We start from the raw sequence: 15,749 nt of genomic DNA on the forward strand, positions 1-15,749 counted from the left end.
CTGACGCACGGAGCTGTCTCTTTACATAAATTACCATCATTATCGTAAAGTGAAGTTGTAGATGCTGTTGGCCAAAGTGAGCTATAATATAGAGCCTTTGCTTTTACTATGACCTGCACCCATATTTGCTGTTTATTCATTCAGCAAGATGGGGCCACCACAGGAAGGCAAAATACAGTGGAAAAGACTGGGTTCAAAATAACAAGTTATTATAATTTATCCCTAAAATAATTCAAAATTGTAAGGTAAGACATTTATAATTAAAAAAACACCAGCCTTTAATTGCAAAGCTGCTTCTAAATTAAAAAAAAAAAAAAAAACACTGATAATTGGACATAAATGAAGGAAAAATGCATGTTACTGGTAATTAACGATAACCATGTAACGGTCACATTATCATGGCGTCTCTTTTTCAATTGAAGAGTGATGCAGCAATGTAGTATTGCGCTTCCGTAAAGTTGAGCGAATTTTCAAAAGACAGATTTAAACAAGATTAAGAGTCAAGAGAATTGGCGAGGAAAATTGGCAAGGGCATACAGTATGTTATTCTGTACGCCAATGTTTCTCTGGATTAGCAAAGATTCATAATTTAAGAATCTCACCTTTTTTTCTTTTTTTTTTACTGTGCAGCAGATGGAAAAAAGTTTTCAACAAGATGTTTAGAGGAGTCTTTAAGGATTCTGGAAATGCCTCCGGTACACAGAAAGTCTTGTTAAAAAGCCTACTGGGTTTGGCTCCGTAGTTATCTTCGGAAAAACAAATACTTAGCTCTGTGCCTTCAGTGAAATGGTAATACATCAGAGGCAGAAACTGGAGCTAGGGTAAAAGTCTAACAACACTGGACCCTTAACTTCGCATAATGCAACTCGCCTCGTGTCTTTTTGTTAAACCCTCCGTGCCTAAAATCAGCCAGATCTTTCAAACTTCACACCCCCAGTTTGTAACGCTGGATTTCTGTATATAGATTGTATGTACAGCATCAGGGTCATTTTCTCAGACATGACGAAGGTCCTCCAGAGCCACAAAAGATATTATAAAACTGTTTTCACAGGCTGAGTACTGATGCCCATAAATAGTCATTTGAGATGTGAACAGCCAGGCAGCACTCTGGTTGATTTGATGATCAGTAAAGATCAGGGAGGGCATATTAGACTGATTACTGCTGGATCCTCTGACCTGGAAGCAGCCTTTTACCATCCAGGAAGCAGAAAGAAGGCAAGGGCTTTCTTGTGTACTCTGCCCCTTGTCATTGTTGTTTCTAGTTGTTGTGTTGCTTTGAGGCTCTCTCCCCTGCTGGACGCTATGCTAACTCTCTGTACATCTCTCTCTATGCTCTCGTTTGTGCATCGCGGTGCGGCGTGTGCAGACCGAGCCGCCGGGCTCTGCTGTCGCTTGGTGGTTCCCTGCCACAAGGGGATGCCCCGACTCGCCGACCTGTCCGTCAAAACCAAAGACGTGTGGGAGATCCCACGGGAGTCACTACAGCTAATCAAGCGTCTTGGGAACGGGCAGTTTGGGGAGGTCTGGATGGGTACGGATCAGGTCGCCTCTAGAAGATGAGGTCACAAGGAAAGGGCCACACTGAACCAGCAGAGACTCCAAAACACAAACAAATAATCTGGCCTTGGAGGGGAGGGGATCAGATGAGAAAGTAGGGCAGGAGATTTTGATAATTCTTAGTTTGGGGATGTTGCCAGGAAAAAACTTCTGGTTTCTGAGCCCTCCCTCCCAAAATCATCCTGAAAAACGTCCAATGTGTCAGGAGACTCTGCTCTCACAGTGTAGAAATGGCTTCCTTCCATGTCCCTCATTGCATGTTCCTCTCCCCAGTAGTTAACCCTGTGTGCCTTGCCTTCCCTCCCCCTGTAGAGAGTGCGGATGGTTTGTGCTTTAATTTAACGGGCGTGTGTGTGAACTACATCCCTGACACTCTGGGCTTGAGTCATGATGCCTGGGAGATCAGCAGAGACACACTTGAGTTGGAAGTAAAGCTGGGGACAGGATGTTTTGCTGATGTGTTTTATGGTAAGAAAATCCCCCAAAAATTACCCTCCTTCTTTTTCATTTTCACAGTGGGCCACCCTGGAAAGAATTGTGGAGATTTTAATTTATCCTTTTCTGTGCATTCTCAAATGTGCCAAGAAACAATTTGCAATTTTGTTAACTAATTGGAGATGAAAGCAAATGCTATCTTATCCCTCTCCAACATACCCGCAGGATTCCTTTGTGTGTTTTGTAACACATAATCCATAAAATAAGATTTTGAAAAACAGTTTGAATTCGTGAATAGTTTTCTACCCGGCTGTTTTTTCCAGTAAATCACTGAGTATGCTCTGCAGTATGATACTCAAAAATGGCCAATATTAAATACATGTGAAACAAATTGTGGATAAATCATTTTAAGGGGACGAAATGTATAAACCAAAGCATATACTGTATATAAACAAAAGCAACCAAAGAGAAAGACTGTCTTTTTCCTTTCACAGTTGCATGTTTTTCTAAGGAACATCTTTAAAATCAAAACACTGCCCAAGTAAGTCTGAATCAGCCAGCTAGCTGCTACTTTTAATGGAGGGTAGTTATTGTGTCTGTATACTGTGTTGATACTGGTTGTTTCAGAATTACTTTGGCATTGGTGTTATTCTTCCAACTGAAATTAATAGGGGTTTTTTTTCCTACTAAAGCTTACAGATCTATTTTGTCCATTACATGTTTTGTACCCATTTTGTAAAGGAAAAAATAAGAACCTAAAATGGAGATTCATTTTTTTAGTATTGATGACAGTGCCCAAATCTGCGGAATAACCACTGAGAAAGCTGTTGGTTCTCTTTCTATGTACACAAAGGACTTCTTTGCATGTAGACAGTCAAACCACACATATGTAAGTACAGACACATGCCTTGTCCTGCACCTTGGCTTGCTTAATGAACTAGCAAACAAATATTAAATATATTATGTATATATATATATATATATATATATGATGCAGCATTGTGATGCAACACAAGTGTGTGGGATACAGAGTTACTTAGCTAATCAACTTTAGCACTTTGAATAGCTTAAAAATGTGCCTACAAATGTCAACATTGGTTAGCTAGAGGCTACCTGGTATGGTCCTGAATACCAGCATCAACAAAAATCTGTCTGTCCTTAGCTTGTAATCTACAGTTAAAAGCACAAATTTATTTACATCGTTTACATCAGCTGCCAATCAAACACATACAACCCAGTTAGGGCCAGTTAACGCTGTCAAAGCTTGTTCAGAGGACATGCTGTCCAACCACATCAGAAATCAAAAGTCTTTATACCTGATCCAAAGGTGGGGGGGGGTAAAAATGGGGGTAACGTCACACATTTTCAGACAGTCTCTCCAGGAAGACATTAATAGTGTTACACATGAAAACTGCCACAAATAGTTGTGTAAGAAAAGAGAGCTAGAGAGAGAACTTTCTTTGACTCTCATCTCACCTCCACACATATCTGGCTAATTATAGCATGAAGTGGGTGTGAATGGCAGATTGTCAGTTTCAGTAAATTACAGAAGTGATTGGGCACAGACCCCCCTAATCCAGCGTTGGAAAGGTGACAGGAGAGGGTTTTTTTCGAAGCTGTCAGAGTATTCAACAAGCAGTTCGGACAGAGTATATTGGCCCCTTTAGTGACTTTGAGTCTAAAGTAACATTTATGATTTGTCTCCCAAGACCTTTTTTCGTTCTTTACAGTAATGAAAATAAATATAAAAATAACCTTGGCATGAATATTTTACTGAAAAAAGGCCTTACAGTTTTGGTTGGACACTGAATTCATAGAAGTTAATGGTCTCTCAAAGAAAGGCTGGGGTCATGTAATTGGCTTGAGGGGTGAGTGGATGGGTATTGGTGACAACACCGCAGTCATGAAAAGTAACACTGTGTAGTGTCATTTAGGAAAATGTCATTATGAATTAAAACCAAACTTTTGAAAAAGGACATTTTGAACTAGAAAAATCTATAATGAAATGCAATGAAATCCAATAATTCAGTGTTACTATGACAATATGAGTGAATGAAATATGAGTTGAGTTGTAACAATTCATTAAATTATTCATTAAATAATTTCACAATTTATCAGCTTATCTATATGTTTTACTCTGTATATTCATATGAATGTGTTTAATATTTGCCATCTTAGATATCCATACTGCAGAACATAAGGGTGTGCGTGCTTAATAATTATAATCCAGCTGGACAGACACTGGGGATAGGTCTTCTCCCAGATGACACCCAGCCTGTGGGATCCTAACCCAGCAGGTGGTTATCACCCACTCGGTCCCAAATCCCAAAATGTCTGCCCAGCTGCATCACTAAAGAAGCCTACTCTGATTTATGAGCTTATTCTTCAATTAAACCCCCTAACCCACCAAAAACATGGAGACAAAATGTTAGCTGATGGGCTCTGTCTACTGTTTTGGTCACTACTAATTCCTGCATCCATTACTGTCACAGAATGAGATAAATGGAGGACCACTTCACTGAAGTGAATACCACGGCGTTGTGGTTGGGCCCAACGGGCCTGGGCGCCCCTGCTTGCCCAACTGACCCATCCTAAATGAGTGGGAGAACTTTCATTTTAATTATGAGAGATAACATTTAAATAAAAATTAAAGACTTAAAAAAAAACCTTCTCCCCTTCTACCTAAGTAAAAGTCAACATTTATTAAGCTACCATCGTTTGTGAAGTCTGGACCAATTACAACAGGACCTTTCTCATCGGCCTAGGCCTGTTACGCCTGCACACCCACATCACAGTAGAGAAGTTGGTAACACGTCATTTTCAAGCAGTGTAGAAAGTGTGTATCAGTGGTTTAGAATGCAGCTGCAGTCACTGTCTAATTTCATACCTGCAAATGCATTTTCTGTTGAGACAAGAAGAAACTAGAAACAATGTAGGCAAGACGGGAGGTGGAGCTGATAATTCCTGCCTGACTTGACTGTCTCGACTGTTGCCTTAAAGGCACAGACAGTTACTGTAGAGACAGGCTTATGAATTGACACCGTAGCGCGCCGCTCTCTCTCTTGTTATAAGTCAGTCTAGCTCAATCAGTACTCGATCTCTCCCTCTCCCTGCAATCAATTTAAACAAATAATAATCCAGCCAGATCATCCAAACAAGATGGTATTCCCTTAAACAGAATTAAAATGTCAGTTGTATGAATGAATGGATGAAGTGGTCTACACAATCCACAGCAAAAAATAAACATGATAAAAAGGACACTGTGTTTCATTTTCACGCAATTTGAGCAATATACCCGCCTGTGCCACTAACAATAAATACAAACGGTCACAGGTAAAGAAAAAGCTATCTCAGCATTGATAATGTTTTAGAAAAAAATTTAAACAGTGTCATAATCAACCCGACCTGCTAGTGTCCTTCCACAGCCTGAATTCAGTCATTTCTGTTTTAGTAGAAGACTACAGTTGGAAACTGTCAAAGGAAGGTAAACAGTATCAACTTCTAGAATTAAAAGGCCCAACCCCAAATTGCTTCTGCCCATCCAAAATTGAAATCCAATACAGTGATCCATATCTTATTATGCGTACTCTGACACAGTAGGTAGAGGCAGTGCACATTGGTGGCATAGCCATGCTGCGTTACAGTAACTGTCATGCAACCAGTAAGGAGCTTACAGGCTCGCTTTTGTTAATCAGCCTACAAAGGATGATCTGCTCCCTTGTTGGCATATTGTCTCTCCCAAAGCCCTGCTGGATCTCTCCTGGCTTTTAAAAGCCATTTCAAATCAAGGTCCACTCTAAATCTTGTACCCATTTAATTATCCTTCAGTACAACCTCTGTGCATGACAATTAAAGATGGACTGATTCTCATACTGTCCCCTGATCTCATTCTGTGTTGCATGTTTTCCCTAATTGTCATTTCAAAGCAAGACTTTTCCCTTTGTTTTTGACTAGAGTTTCCTCTCTCCTGCCAAACATCTCTTCAGTTTAGACAGCAGGGTTTTCAAGTCTTGCTTTGAAATGACATGATTTAAATATGAATCAATGTTGGCGGTGCACTGATGCCAGCATGTGTGTGTGCGTATGCCAGGAACGTGGAATGGCACCACTAAGGTGGCGGTGAAGACTCTGAAGCCTGGCACCATGTCACCAGAGTCCTTCCTGGAGGAAGCTCAGATCATGAAGAAACTCCGCCATGACAAGCTGGTGCAGCTCTACGCTGTGGTGTCTGAGGAGCCCATTTACATCGTCACAGAGTACATGGGCAAAGGTAAATGAACACACATTCGAATATGTGCATATATACACACCATTAACTAGCACAGCTCACGAACATGGTATTTCCTCCTGTTTTACCAAACAGAAAACAGAACTGTAGAAAGTCATATTGAAAATGTAAAATTAAATCAAGACCCAAATTCTAAAGCTCCACTAGCAAGCCCTTGAGGCTGCAGTGTTCACTGCGTCCCATAATAGAGGGTGAGTTCTGCAGGGGTCTAGAGCTGAGGCCTGAACCTGGAATGCACTGGCATCTTTAAGACCCAGCTGATGCTGCCAAATTTGAGACCCGAACCTGACTTTGGACCCAAAGCTGTAATTTTTCTATACATCACCCATTACTGGCGGTTAACTCGCAGGGTAATGCAATACTTTGGCTACATTCTGTCTGTTTTGATATTCACCCTGGGCATTGTGTGTCTAATTGGAGTTGGATTTATAGTATAGTCAGTGCAAGGGGTTAACTTGAGTCCACAGTAGATACCCACAATGTGGGTTTCGATTTATGGTTTAAATGCTGGTAGCACCAATGCAACATTAGATGAATGTATTGTATGTAATCAGGATATATCGTGCTTTTTAATTTGATTCCCCACAGTAACTGTGTTTACTTTCTTTCATTTACTTTGTGATGTAGAGCAAAGTTGGACTATGTGATTGATGTTATTATATGACTCTAGATATATCCAGGCAACTTCTATTTCACCTTGTCTCTTTATGAGTAGAAGACTTCTGCAGTACTTGGGTTTGCGTTCTTTCAGTCATGGTTAAGGTTTGCAGTGGAGATCGCTTTGTTAGATGTGTGTTACTGAAAAGCAGCAGATGTCTTAGTCCAAGTTCCTAATTGCTGTCTTCACTATCAGAAACTTATAAAAGATATTGTGATATCTCTGTAGCCCCAGCATGCACTTACATTTTTGGGGAGGCACACAATTATAAAATCAGCTTAAGTGATGCTTTGACTTTTCATTCACAAATGATTGCACATAGGGTTAGAGCAGTAATTCTGTGGTAGGGCAAAAAATTATTCTTTAAAATCTAAGAGATTTATCCCCTGGGGTGCAAGACTATATTCAGTAAAATATTAAATATCTGGCTATTAGAGATGGGATGAAGATTAAATATTTTGTGAATAAAGCTTATATTTTTGGCTAAATGGTGAAACTCCTGGACTCCTCTCGGAGGCATGAATAAGCTGAGTTAATTTAGCAGAAACGGCAGTCTGCCATTAGATTTGAATGTGCTGTCATTGCTAGTAGAAAATTTGGGCCTGATGTTGGTACAAGAAGAAAGGTCAGGGGGTCTCATCCTCTGGGGACCATGAATATCCAAAGAAAATGTAGTTCTCAAATTCTCGAGACTTGCTGTGGCCCGAAGCGTTGATAGATGGGCTGACCTATCAATAGACAGCCCTGCAGCTTGCGGGGCAACAGAATTAATAGCATTAGTACCCAGCCCTTTGCTTCGTTTGACCAGAGCAAAATTCTTACAGTAGCACAGTAAAATGTTCAGAATGGTCTAAATGTAAAGCACTGGACTCTATATATGTGCCTGTTTGTGTGCTAGTGTGTTTTTAGGTCTATGGCACTGTGCACAAGCATGCATGCAGGCTCTGCAAAATGTGTTTCATTTGAGCCGAAGTGTTTTTGTTCTGTTCCCCTCAGATTAACAGTAACTGTTGTGGTATGGTAAGCCTTTGTTTCAAAGAGACTGACAATGATTAAGGCCTTCAAAACAATCCTCCAAAACCCTGGAATTTAAAAACCCCACAACAAAGAGCTGTGGATTAAACACCAAAGAGCACAATAATGGAAACTTTGATGTGCATCACTATGTCTGCTGTATGCAGGGGCTGCCACATCTAGGTCAGCCCATTAAGCTGGAGAGGAGAATGTGTTTTAAAAAAGGAGAAGCATTGTGAAATTTTATGAATGTCAAAGTAATTGTAGTGATCATCCAGTCCCCCCGTCCTGTATTTATCCTCTCTGATTATTGTTGATGATATAAAACTAGAACTGAACATGCAAATTACAAACCTCGTGTCTCCAAAACATTTAGCTGTCATATTGCTGCTTTTGGTTTGCGGCACCACTGATTCGCTGATGCATGTAGTACATAGAGCAGGAAGTTTCGTCTTCAAAGACATGTATGTGTACATGGACTAACATGAGACATCTGTTTGTGTCCACTGTAGGGAGCCTGCTGGATTTCTTGAAGGATGGAGAAGGACGAGGATTGAAGCTGCCAAACCTGGTGGACATGGCAGCACAGGTACACCTATATCAAAGAACCTCATGTTTTCTCTGTAGACACTTTGGTGTCTGGTCACTGGTGTGTTTCCGTTACATGAAAGTAACAGGAGTAGTAAACTTGTTGCTCGTCATTGGTCTCTGGAAAACAACAGAAAAGTTGTAAAGATAAGTACATTTTATTATATTTTATTAAGAACCTCCCTGTTTTCCTAATTTGGTTCATTGTTAATTTGCTGTTGCTGCTATTATTAATGTAAACTCAGCACTCCCTCCATGTAAATTCATTGTGTTAAACTGATGGAATCAGTGCTGTACTAGAGTCATGTCATACTCACCAGTGGGGCTGCAACTAACGATTATTTTCATTAGTAATTAATCTGCCAATATTTTCTCAATTAATCGATTTGTCTTTAAAATGTTGGAAAATAGAGAAAATGCACATCATAGTTTCCTAAATCACAAGGTGACATATCCATAACTGCTGTTATAGGGCAAACAGTCCAAAATCCTGAAATATGCAATTTACTATCAAATATGTAAAATGTCACATCCTCCAATTTGAGAAGCTTTTTTGCTTGAAAAATAAAGCAGTGACTTTAATCAATCATCAAAATAGTTGTCAATTAACTCTGTCAATTGACTTTTTGTCGATTGTTGTTTCAGCTTTACTCAGCCCTGTTACTCAATGTCTCTTTTAAAAAATACAGTTTTTACTAAATTTTGCTTCTATTTTTCTTTTTCTTTTTCTGTTTCAATTCAAACTCAACACTTCCTGCGCAGATATTTCATATTGACTTTCACGTTCCAGCAGCTCAGCCAGTAGGCTTTTATTTTGAAACATGGGCAGAGTGTTGAGTTTCAACAGCAAAAAAAAAGAAAGAGAGAGAAGAGATAATTGGTACGAGAAAGCGGTATATCTGTTAAAAGAGAAACTGGGAACAACAGAGTGGTAAGTATGACATGACTCTGTTGTTGCACTGTTGGAATGGTTGCTGTGGAAATTTACCTTTTTCTGAATTAACCATGTGAGCCATTACAGTACAGAAATTATCTGAATACCAGCATGCGTTTGATAATTTACAAAATGTGGGTCTTTCTCAGCCGCTTCATTAATAGATCAACTGGAGGCTTGTTCTTCATTTTGGAAAACAGCACAGAAAAAAACACTCATTTCACAACACTACATTTCTTCGTAACCAATACATCCAGGAAGTAGCAGTGCATCCTATTTTGACCCAGAGTTCAATAAGTCATCAAGCAGGTAATAAGTCATCTGTAATAGGTCACCTTTGGAAATCAGCCCCCCTGAGCTTGAGCATGTTTTCTGTTTCCTGCAGGTGAAACAGCACAGAAGTATTTGCTAGGCCTGCATGTTTAAGAGAAAACAGTTCAAATATGCGCCATAAATAACATCAACTATTTGTCATTGGCGAGTGTTGATGCAGCGTGCCCACTGTGCTGTGCTCCAGGTGGCAGCAGGCATGGCCTACATCGAGAGGATGAACTACATCCACAGAGACCTGCGCTCCGCCAACATCCTGGTGGGAGACAATCTGGTGTGCAAGATCGCAGACTTTGGCCTGGCCAGGCTCATTGAAGACAATGAATACACTGCTCGGCAAGGTGGGGCTCCCCACTCCTCTCCCACACACGAACACACACATTTTGTTAAATGCACATTCCTGATGTTCCCACTCGCACGCATTCGCAGGATGATTGCATTAGGTCATGGAGGAAATTCTCACCGTAAGCCCACATCAAAATGAAAAGCAAGTAGTTAGCAATGAAGCCACAATCAGAGTCAGACCACTGAAGCTGGCCAGAGTGTTTCCTGTTTTGGGAGAGGGTATTTTGCACTAACCAGATAGTAGTGATTAGCGATGCCACTTTTAAGCGAGTGACTGAATCAATAGTCAGCTGCATTAACAACCAATAGTCGGTTAATCGTTAATAATAAATGATATATATACATATACGCCCATATATAGGTGTGTCAGCCAGCCACTTTGACCTGCTGCACCTACATGAACCACATATATATAGTTTGTTCGTTTGTGTGTGTGTGTGTGTGTGTGTGTGTGTGTGTGTGTGTGTGTGTGTCTGTGTCTGTGTGTCTGTGTGCGTTTTGTGTCAGTCTTGTCAAAAGGGCTGGCTGAGGTGGAATATAAATCAGAGGTCGTGGTGATTACTAAATTCACTCTTAGCCAGTCACACCTCACGTCTCATCGCTCCGAAACAACTGTAACACTGTCACAGCTGAAAGAGGCTTCTCTGGGAGATTGTATGGTTGTCTGGATGGTGTAGAACACACAACCTCAAATCTGCAGCCAGAGGCAGACGTTGTAGGTTTTTGTTTAACCTGTACAAAGATGATAGAAACACATAAAAATGTTGATGAGGCCGTTTATATGACCACATAAATCTGAGGCTATTTTAGTTTTATTTCTGCTGCATCTCACGTCATGAATGGTCACATCATACCGTAAAATGTAACACCACAGCATTTGCACCATCATGCATTCCAGGAATTAAACATAAAATGCTACTGCACTGAAAAGAAAGTTGGAGGAAAGGGGGCAGTGACGCACAGGATTACTCAACCTCTGTAATCTGACATCTCCCACTTAAACAACAGAATGCCAAGTCATAACCGACCAGGCTGATGTGTGTAGCGCTGTACCGGGTTACAGCAGCCTGCTGTCATTTGCACATAATTCAATAAAGGCAAACACAGCACTTCACTAATCAGAGGCTGCAGATTTATCGACATATGTGTCCTGCTGCCTTCAGACGGCCGCAGGGATTTAATGAACTGAAGGAGAAGCTTGTCGCATACAGTATGAAGCAGCTGTGGACAAGAGGCACAGTCAGAATCACTAATACTAACTTAGAGATAGATTCACACTCAATTATTGATGATCTTGCTTTAAACACTGTAAACTGTTTTCTTTGGAGCGGGGGTCGACTTAAGGCCTATGTTTGCTGGGATTGATCAGATAAAATAGTTTATTTACATTTTAAGCATTATTCTGTCATTGCTGCACATTCGCTGGGTTCATTTAGTTTTTTTTTTCGTTAAAATGGCAGCACATCGATGCTGCGCCAGAAACAGACGTGGTTCTGAGACGTCTGTTCTCAGTACAAAGTCTAAGACACAGCAGATTTTCCACCAAAATACCAACAACTCATACAGTCACAACAGTGGCGGATCACCTTATTGTTTACGTCCATACAAATCGTTTGGATAACTCAGAGCCAGTTAGCACTAACATGAGAGACGCGTTCTTAGAAATACAGTCCACAAAGGTGCACACACAGCCTACAGCCTGTGACGGAAAGTAGTTTAACAATTTACTATTAATTAATGATTAAAAACTCTGCTCTGAGTATGTGGATTTTATGACTCTAGACTAGGGTCATCCACCCGCCGTAGTGCACGCAGCTGATACCAGAGCGCCTCTTCTCAAATGCAGAGCTCACATCTTCAAGACGCATTCAAACTGCTTCGTTGTCATCTTGTCCTCTAGTGGTGTGTGGGGGGGGGGTGCCATGAATTTCCATCACAGCAGATATAAATTCTTTTGAGGAAGCACAGAGGATATAATACAATTGTTTTTACAGGATAGCACTCCTCACGACTAGTGCTGATCTTGATTTGTAAAATGAGTGCAGTTCCCCACTTGGTAGGTATTAGCTTGAATAGTGTTGAACAAAGAAATACAGCTAACTTAACAACGCAGGCAGCGCCGGAGAAAACTGCGCTGCCAGCTGGCCTAGAACACCACAGGTTTTGTCACAAGAAAGAGAGGACGACATGTGACAGAAGGTAGCAGGTTATGTAAATTAACCTGTACATGCGCTGAGACGCTCTGTTCATCTCACTGCTCTCCCACAGGTGCAAAGTTCCCCATCAAGTGGACTGCCCCAGAGGCTGCGCTGTACGGGAAGTTCACCATCAAATCAGACGTGTGGTCGTTCGGCATCCTGCTCACAGAGCTGGTCACCAAGGGTCGGGTGCCTTACCCAGGTGAGGAGGGGTGGGGGAGGGGTAAACTAGCAGCGGAGGCTCGGAACGGCATCGCTTTCACCTTTAGCCAATGGGACGCGTCGATAAAGTGGTTTGATAAGGAGAAACCTCTCATATGAACCGTAGAGTGGTTACTAAAGCACACACAGCTTTTACTATGATATCAGGCGGCCCCTCCTGCTGTTTATGGGAGTAAAAGGTTCTTTTAATGCATGGATAACCTTTCTCTCCATGCCAGAATGTGAGATAACCCGTAACTACTGCCACTCAGCAGCGGGACAAGTTGAATTTCAGACAGAACCTGAGCACAAAGTGTACTCAGAGTGCAGTTCCATGCAGGGAGGGGGAACACATGTTTATCCAGATGGGGCTGGTGGGATGGTTGTGCTTCAGGGAGAGGGTAGGGAAGGTTAGCACGCAGACAGCTGAGGGAGTAGCGTCGTGCTAACAGATGTCTGTCTGAAGCAATCACTGAGTTCGTGACAGAGGTGGAGAGTAGTGAGAAACTATACTCAAGTAAAGGTACGGTAAAGGATGATCTTCGAGTATTATAAAGCTATTATATATTTTATATCTGTATATCAGCAAGTAAACACATTTGTTCATGCTGCACTTTGCTTGTTGTTCCTTATAATGGTAATCTGGCCAAAAACAACAAAATAAATATGCATGGAACATGTGGTTATCAGAAAAGACATCAACATGTCACAGGGTTTCTATACTTAAATATAATCCCAGACACCAGCTAATACACTTAACAGACAGGTAAGTAAACAGGATGCTGAAGACCAGTGGTGGAGGGAGGAGTAAGATTATTTACTTAAAGAAAAGTATAAATGCAACTATTTAAAAATACACCATTAATAGTGTAAGTCCTGAATTTCAAATTCTACCCAAGTAAAAGTACAGAAGTTTTAGCAGCAAAATGTACTGTACAGTAAAAGTAGTTGTGTAAGCAGCGTTATAAGGTTGTAGCTGTTCAAGGTGGAGCTAGTTTTAACTACCTCATATACAGTTAGCTGGGGTTAGTCCTAGTTCGTTTTTCTCTAATCTTCAATTTATAATGGGGAGGGAAATATTGGATTGTAACTTTTTGGGTCTCGAACATGACAAGGGTCCCCAGCTAGACACTGCTGGGGTAATAAGCCAGGACGGTTTGGAACCACTGGTTTCGTCTTTGAGATAGCAATGTGTTGAAGTTTATCATATCATGTTTATCATGTAAAATATGCAAAGTAACCTGCAACTGTGGCTGTCTAGTAAATGTAATGGAGTAAAAAGTACAGTATTTAAGTATTGTATTTACATTATGAGAGAACTCAGGAAAAGTAGTAGTTTTGATGCCTAATACACTGCAAATATATAGGGTTACATGTGTGGGTGTAAAGGCAGCGTGCACAGAGTTGATACTTTGTCAGCTCAGTGGCGAATGCAATACTGACCTCAGACCAGCTTTCACATCTAGAGCTCACTATAGCCCTGTTACTAGTGCTGTTTAAAAAGCAATCTCTACCTCTAGCAGGGAAAAAAAGAGACCCTGCATGGTTCGTCTCGCCTGAATCTCTGTGAACAGAGTCATTAGAGAGTCACGGCGGACACGGGATCAGCAGACCATCAGTCTCTGAAGTTTTGAGGAGGATAGAACAGGATGTGCCATTAACACAATACGGATAAAAACAAGAAATAAATAAAAGTAGCGTGAGGATGTATGCGAATGTTACAGAGTAAAAGTATACATTATACAGTAACATTAAAACTCGACAAACAAGTACAAAAAGTCACTTTTGTACATGTAATGGAGTAAATGTAACTTATTAGGACCAGCCTCTGGTTCCTTGGCGATTTAGGTGTTTTGTTTCAGACTTAAGAGACAGTGAACCTTTTCAAAAGTGAGCTACTTGTTACATTTGAACTGGTTGGCTCTTTTCCTGTCTGATTCAGTCATTGCCCTGTGGCTTGATGCTGAGAAGGCATTGACCCAGTTCAATAAGATCTTTTATTCACAGCCCTGACACATTGCAGATTTGGACCAACCTTTATTGACTGGATTAAACATTATACAAAGACCCAAAGGCAGCGGTAATAAGTAATGGCGTGATCTCACCTCTATTTAAACTGCACTGTGTCACCATTGTAGTGGAACCACTGGCTACTGCCATCAGAGCATCCACCCCCCTGATATATGCCAATATTAGGGGGTCGGAAGGAGGTGGGAAGGAGCCCAAATTGTTATTGTATGCCGGCGATATTTGGATGCTGGTAAAAGACCCACTGAATTCAATACCACACTTATTGAATCGGACAGAGTCAGAAACTATGCCTGTTTCTGGATTGTGTAATCCAGATTTACTGACAACTGTTGGCTTTAAATGGATCCCAAAAGGGACGAAATACTAATCTAAGATGTGATGTGGAGGAAATGCATTAAATATTAAACCAGTGCCGCAAAAAAATGTAAACTCATTTAGATTAATGGGGGGAAATTAAGATCACATTATGGGGGAAAGTTAATGTATTAAAAATGGTGGTTGCACCACAATTCAATTATATACTCATGATGATACAGTTACTGCATCTCCTGAGATCGTTAAACAATAGGATCGAATAATAAATAAAACGTAGTATAATGCGGTCTCCTGGGGACAAAGGAGGCCTAGGTTTAGCAAGTTCAAGACTGTGCTATATTTCCTTTGACTTGGGCGAAATAGCCAAACACTGGAATAAAGATAACCAGTTAGTGTGGTTTACTAATGACAATACGATGTCATTTCCATTTACCCCTGTTGATAGATTACCTCAGTGTTCACATATTGTATCTGATCCCATCGTGTCTCACTTCGGAGATCTGGGCCAGAATACATTAGGTATATCAATTATCATAGTGTAAACAATTCCATTCTTTCTTATGGCAAAACTCTGTGATTAGCACTGGAAAGACACAAGTATATTGGAAGAAGTGGCACCTTAATGGGATGCGTATTATTGCGGATTTATATGAAGAGAGTGTGTGTATGTCATACTCTGATGTAATAAATACATATAACCTCAAGGGGAAATCGTTTTTTTTCCAAGTATCTACCAATGGGGAACTGTATTACCTCCAGGATTCGGTACAAAGATGGAAACCCCATCACGGACTACTGCACGTTACCTGAGGAGTGCCACCGAGTGTGGCTGCGGGAGGAAGACTAGGGATGTGT

General features: G+C 40.8%; 1 protein-coding gene across 9 annotated transcripts in view; it reads left to right on the forward strand.

The window, feature by feature from the left end:
* fynb (FYN proto-oncogene, Src family tyrosine kinase b) overlaps positions 1-15,749 on the forward strand; it is a 90,630-nt gene that overhangs the window by 71,924 nt on the left and 2,957 nt on the right. For 7 of the 9 annotated variants that reach the window (XM_040124408.1, XM_040124405.1, XM_040124406.1 and 4 more), the window contains 6 exons: positions 1,367-1,531; positions 1,870-2,025; positions 6,083-6,262; positions 8,465-8,541; positions 9,992-10,145; positions 12,418-12,549. In XM_040124408.1, the coding sequence (XP_039980342.1) occupies positions 1,367-1,531; positions 1,870-2,025; positions 6,083-6,262; positions 8,465-8,541; positions 9,992-10,145; positions 12,418-12,549 (864 nt within the window). The remainder of the gene's footprint in view (positions 1-1,366; positions 1,532-1,869; positions 2,026-6,082; positions 6,263-8,464; positions 8,542-9,991; positions 10,146-12,417; positions 12,550-15,749) is intronic. The other 2 variants (XM_040124410.1, XM_040124411.1) reach the window with 2 other exon arrangements.

The sequence above is a fragment of the Xiphias gladius genome, chromosome 4, assembly GCF_016859285.1.
Source record: "Xiphias gladius isolate SHS-SW01 ecotype Sanya breed wild chromosome 4, ASM1685928v1, whole genome shotgun sequence".
In the NCBI taxonomy this organism is placed as follows: domain Eukaryota; kingdom Metazoa; phylum Chordata; class Actinopteri; order Istiophoriformes; family Xiphiidae; genus Xiphias; species Xiphias gladius.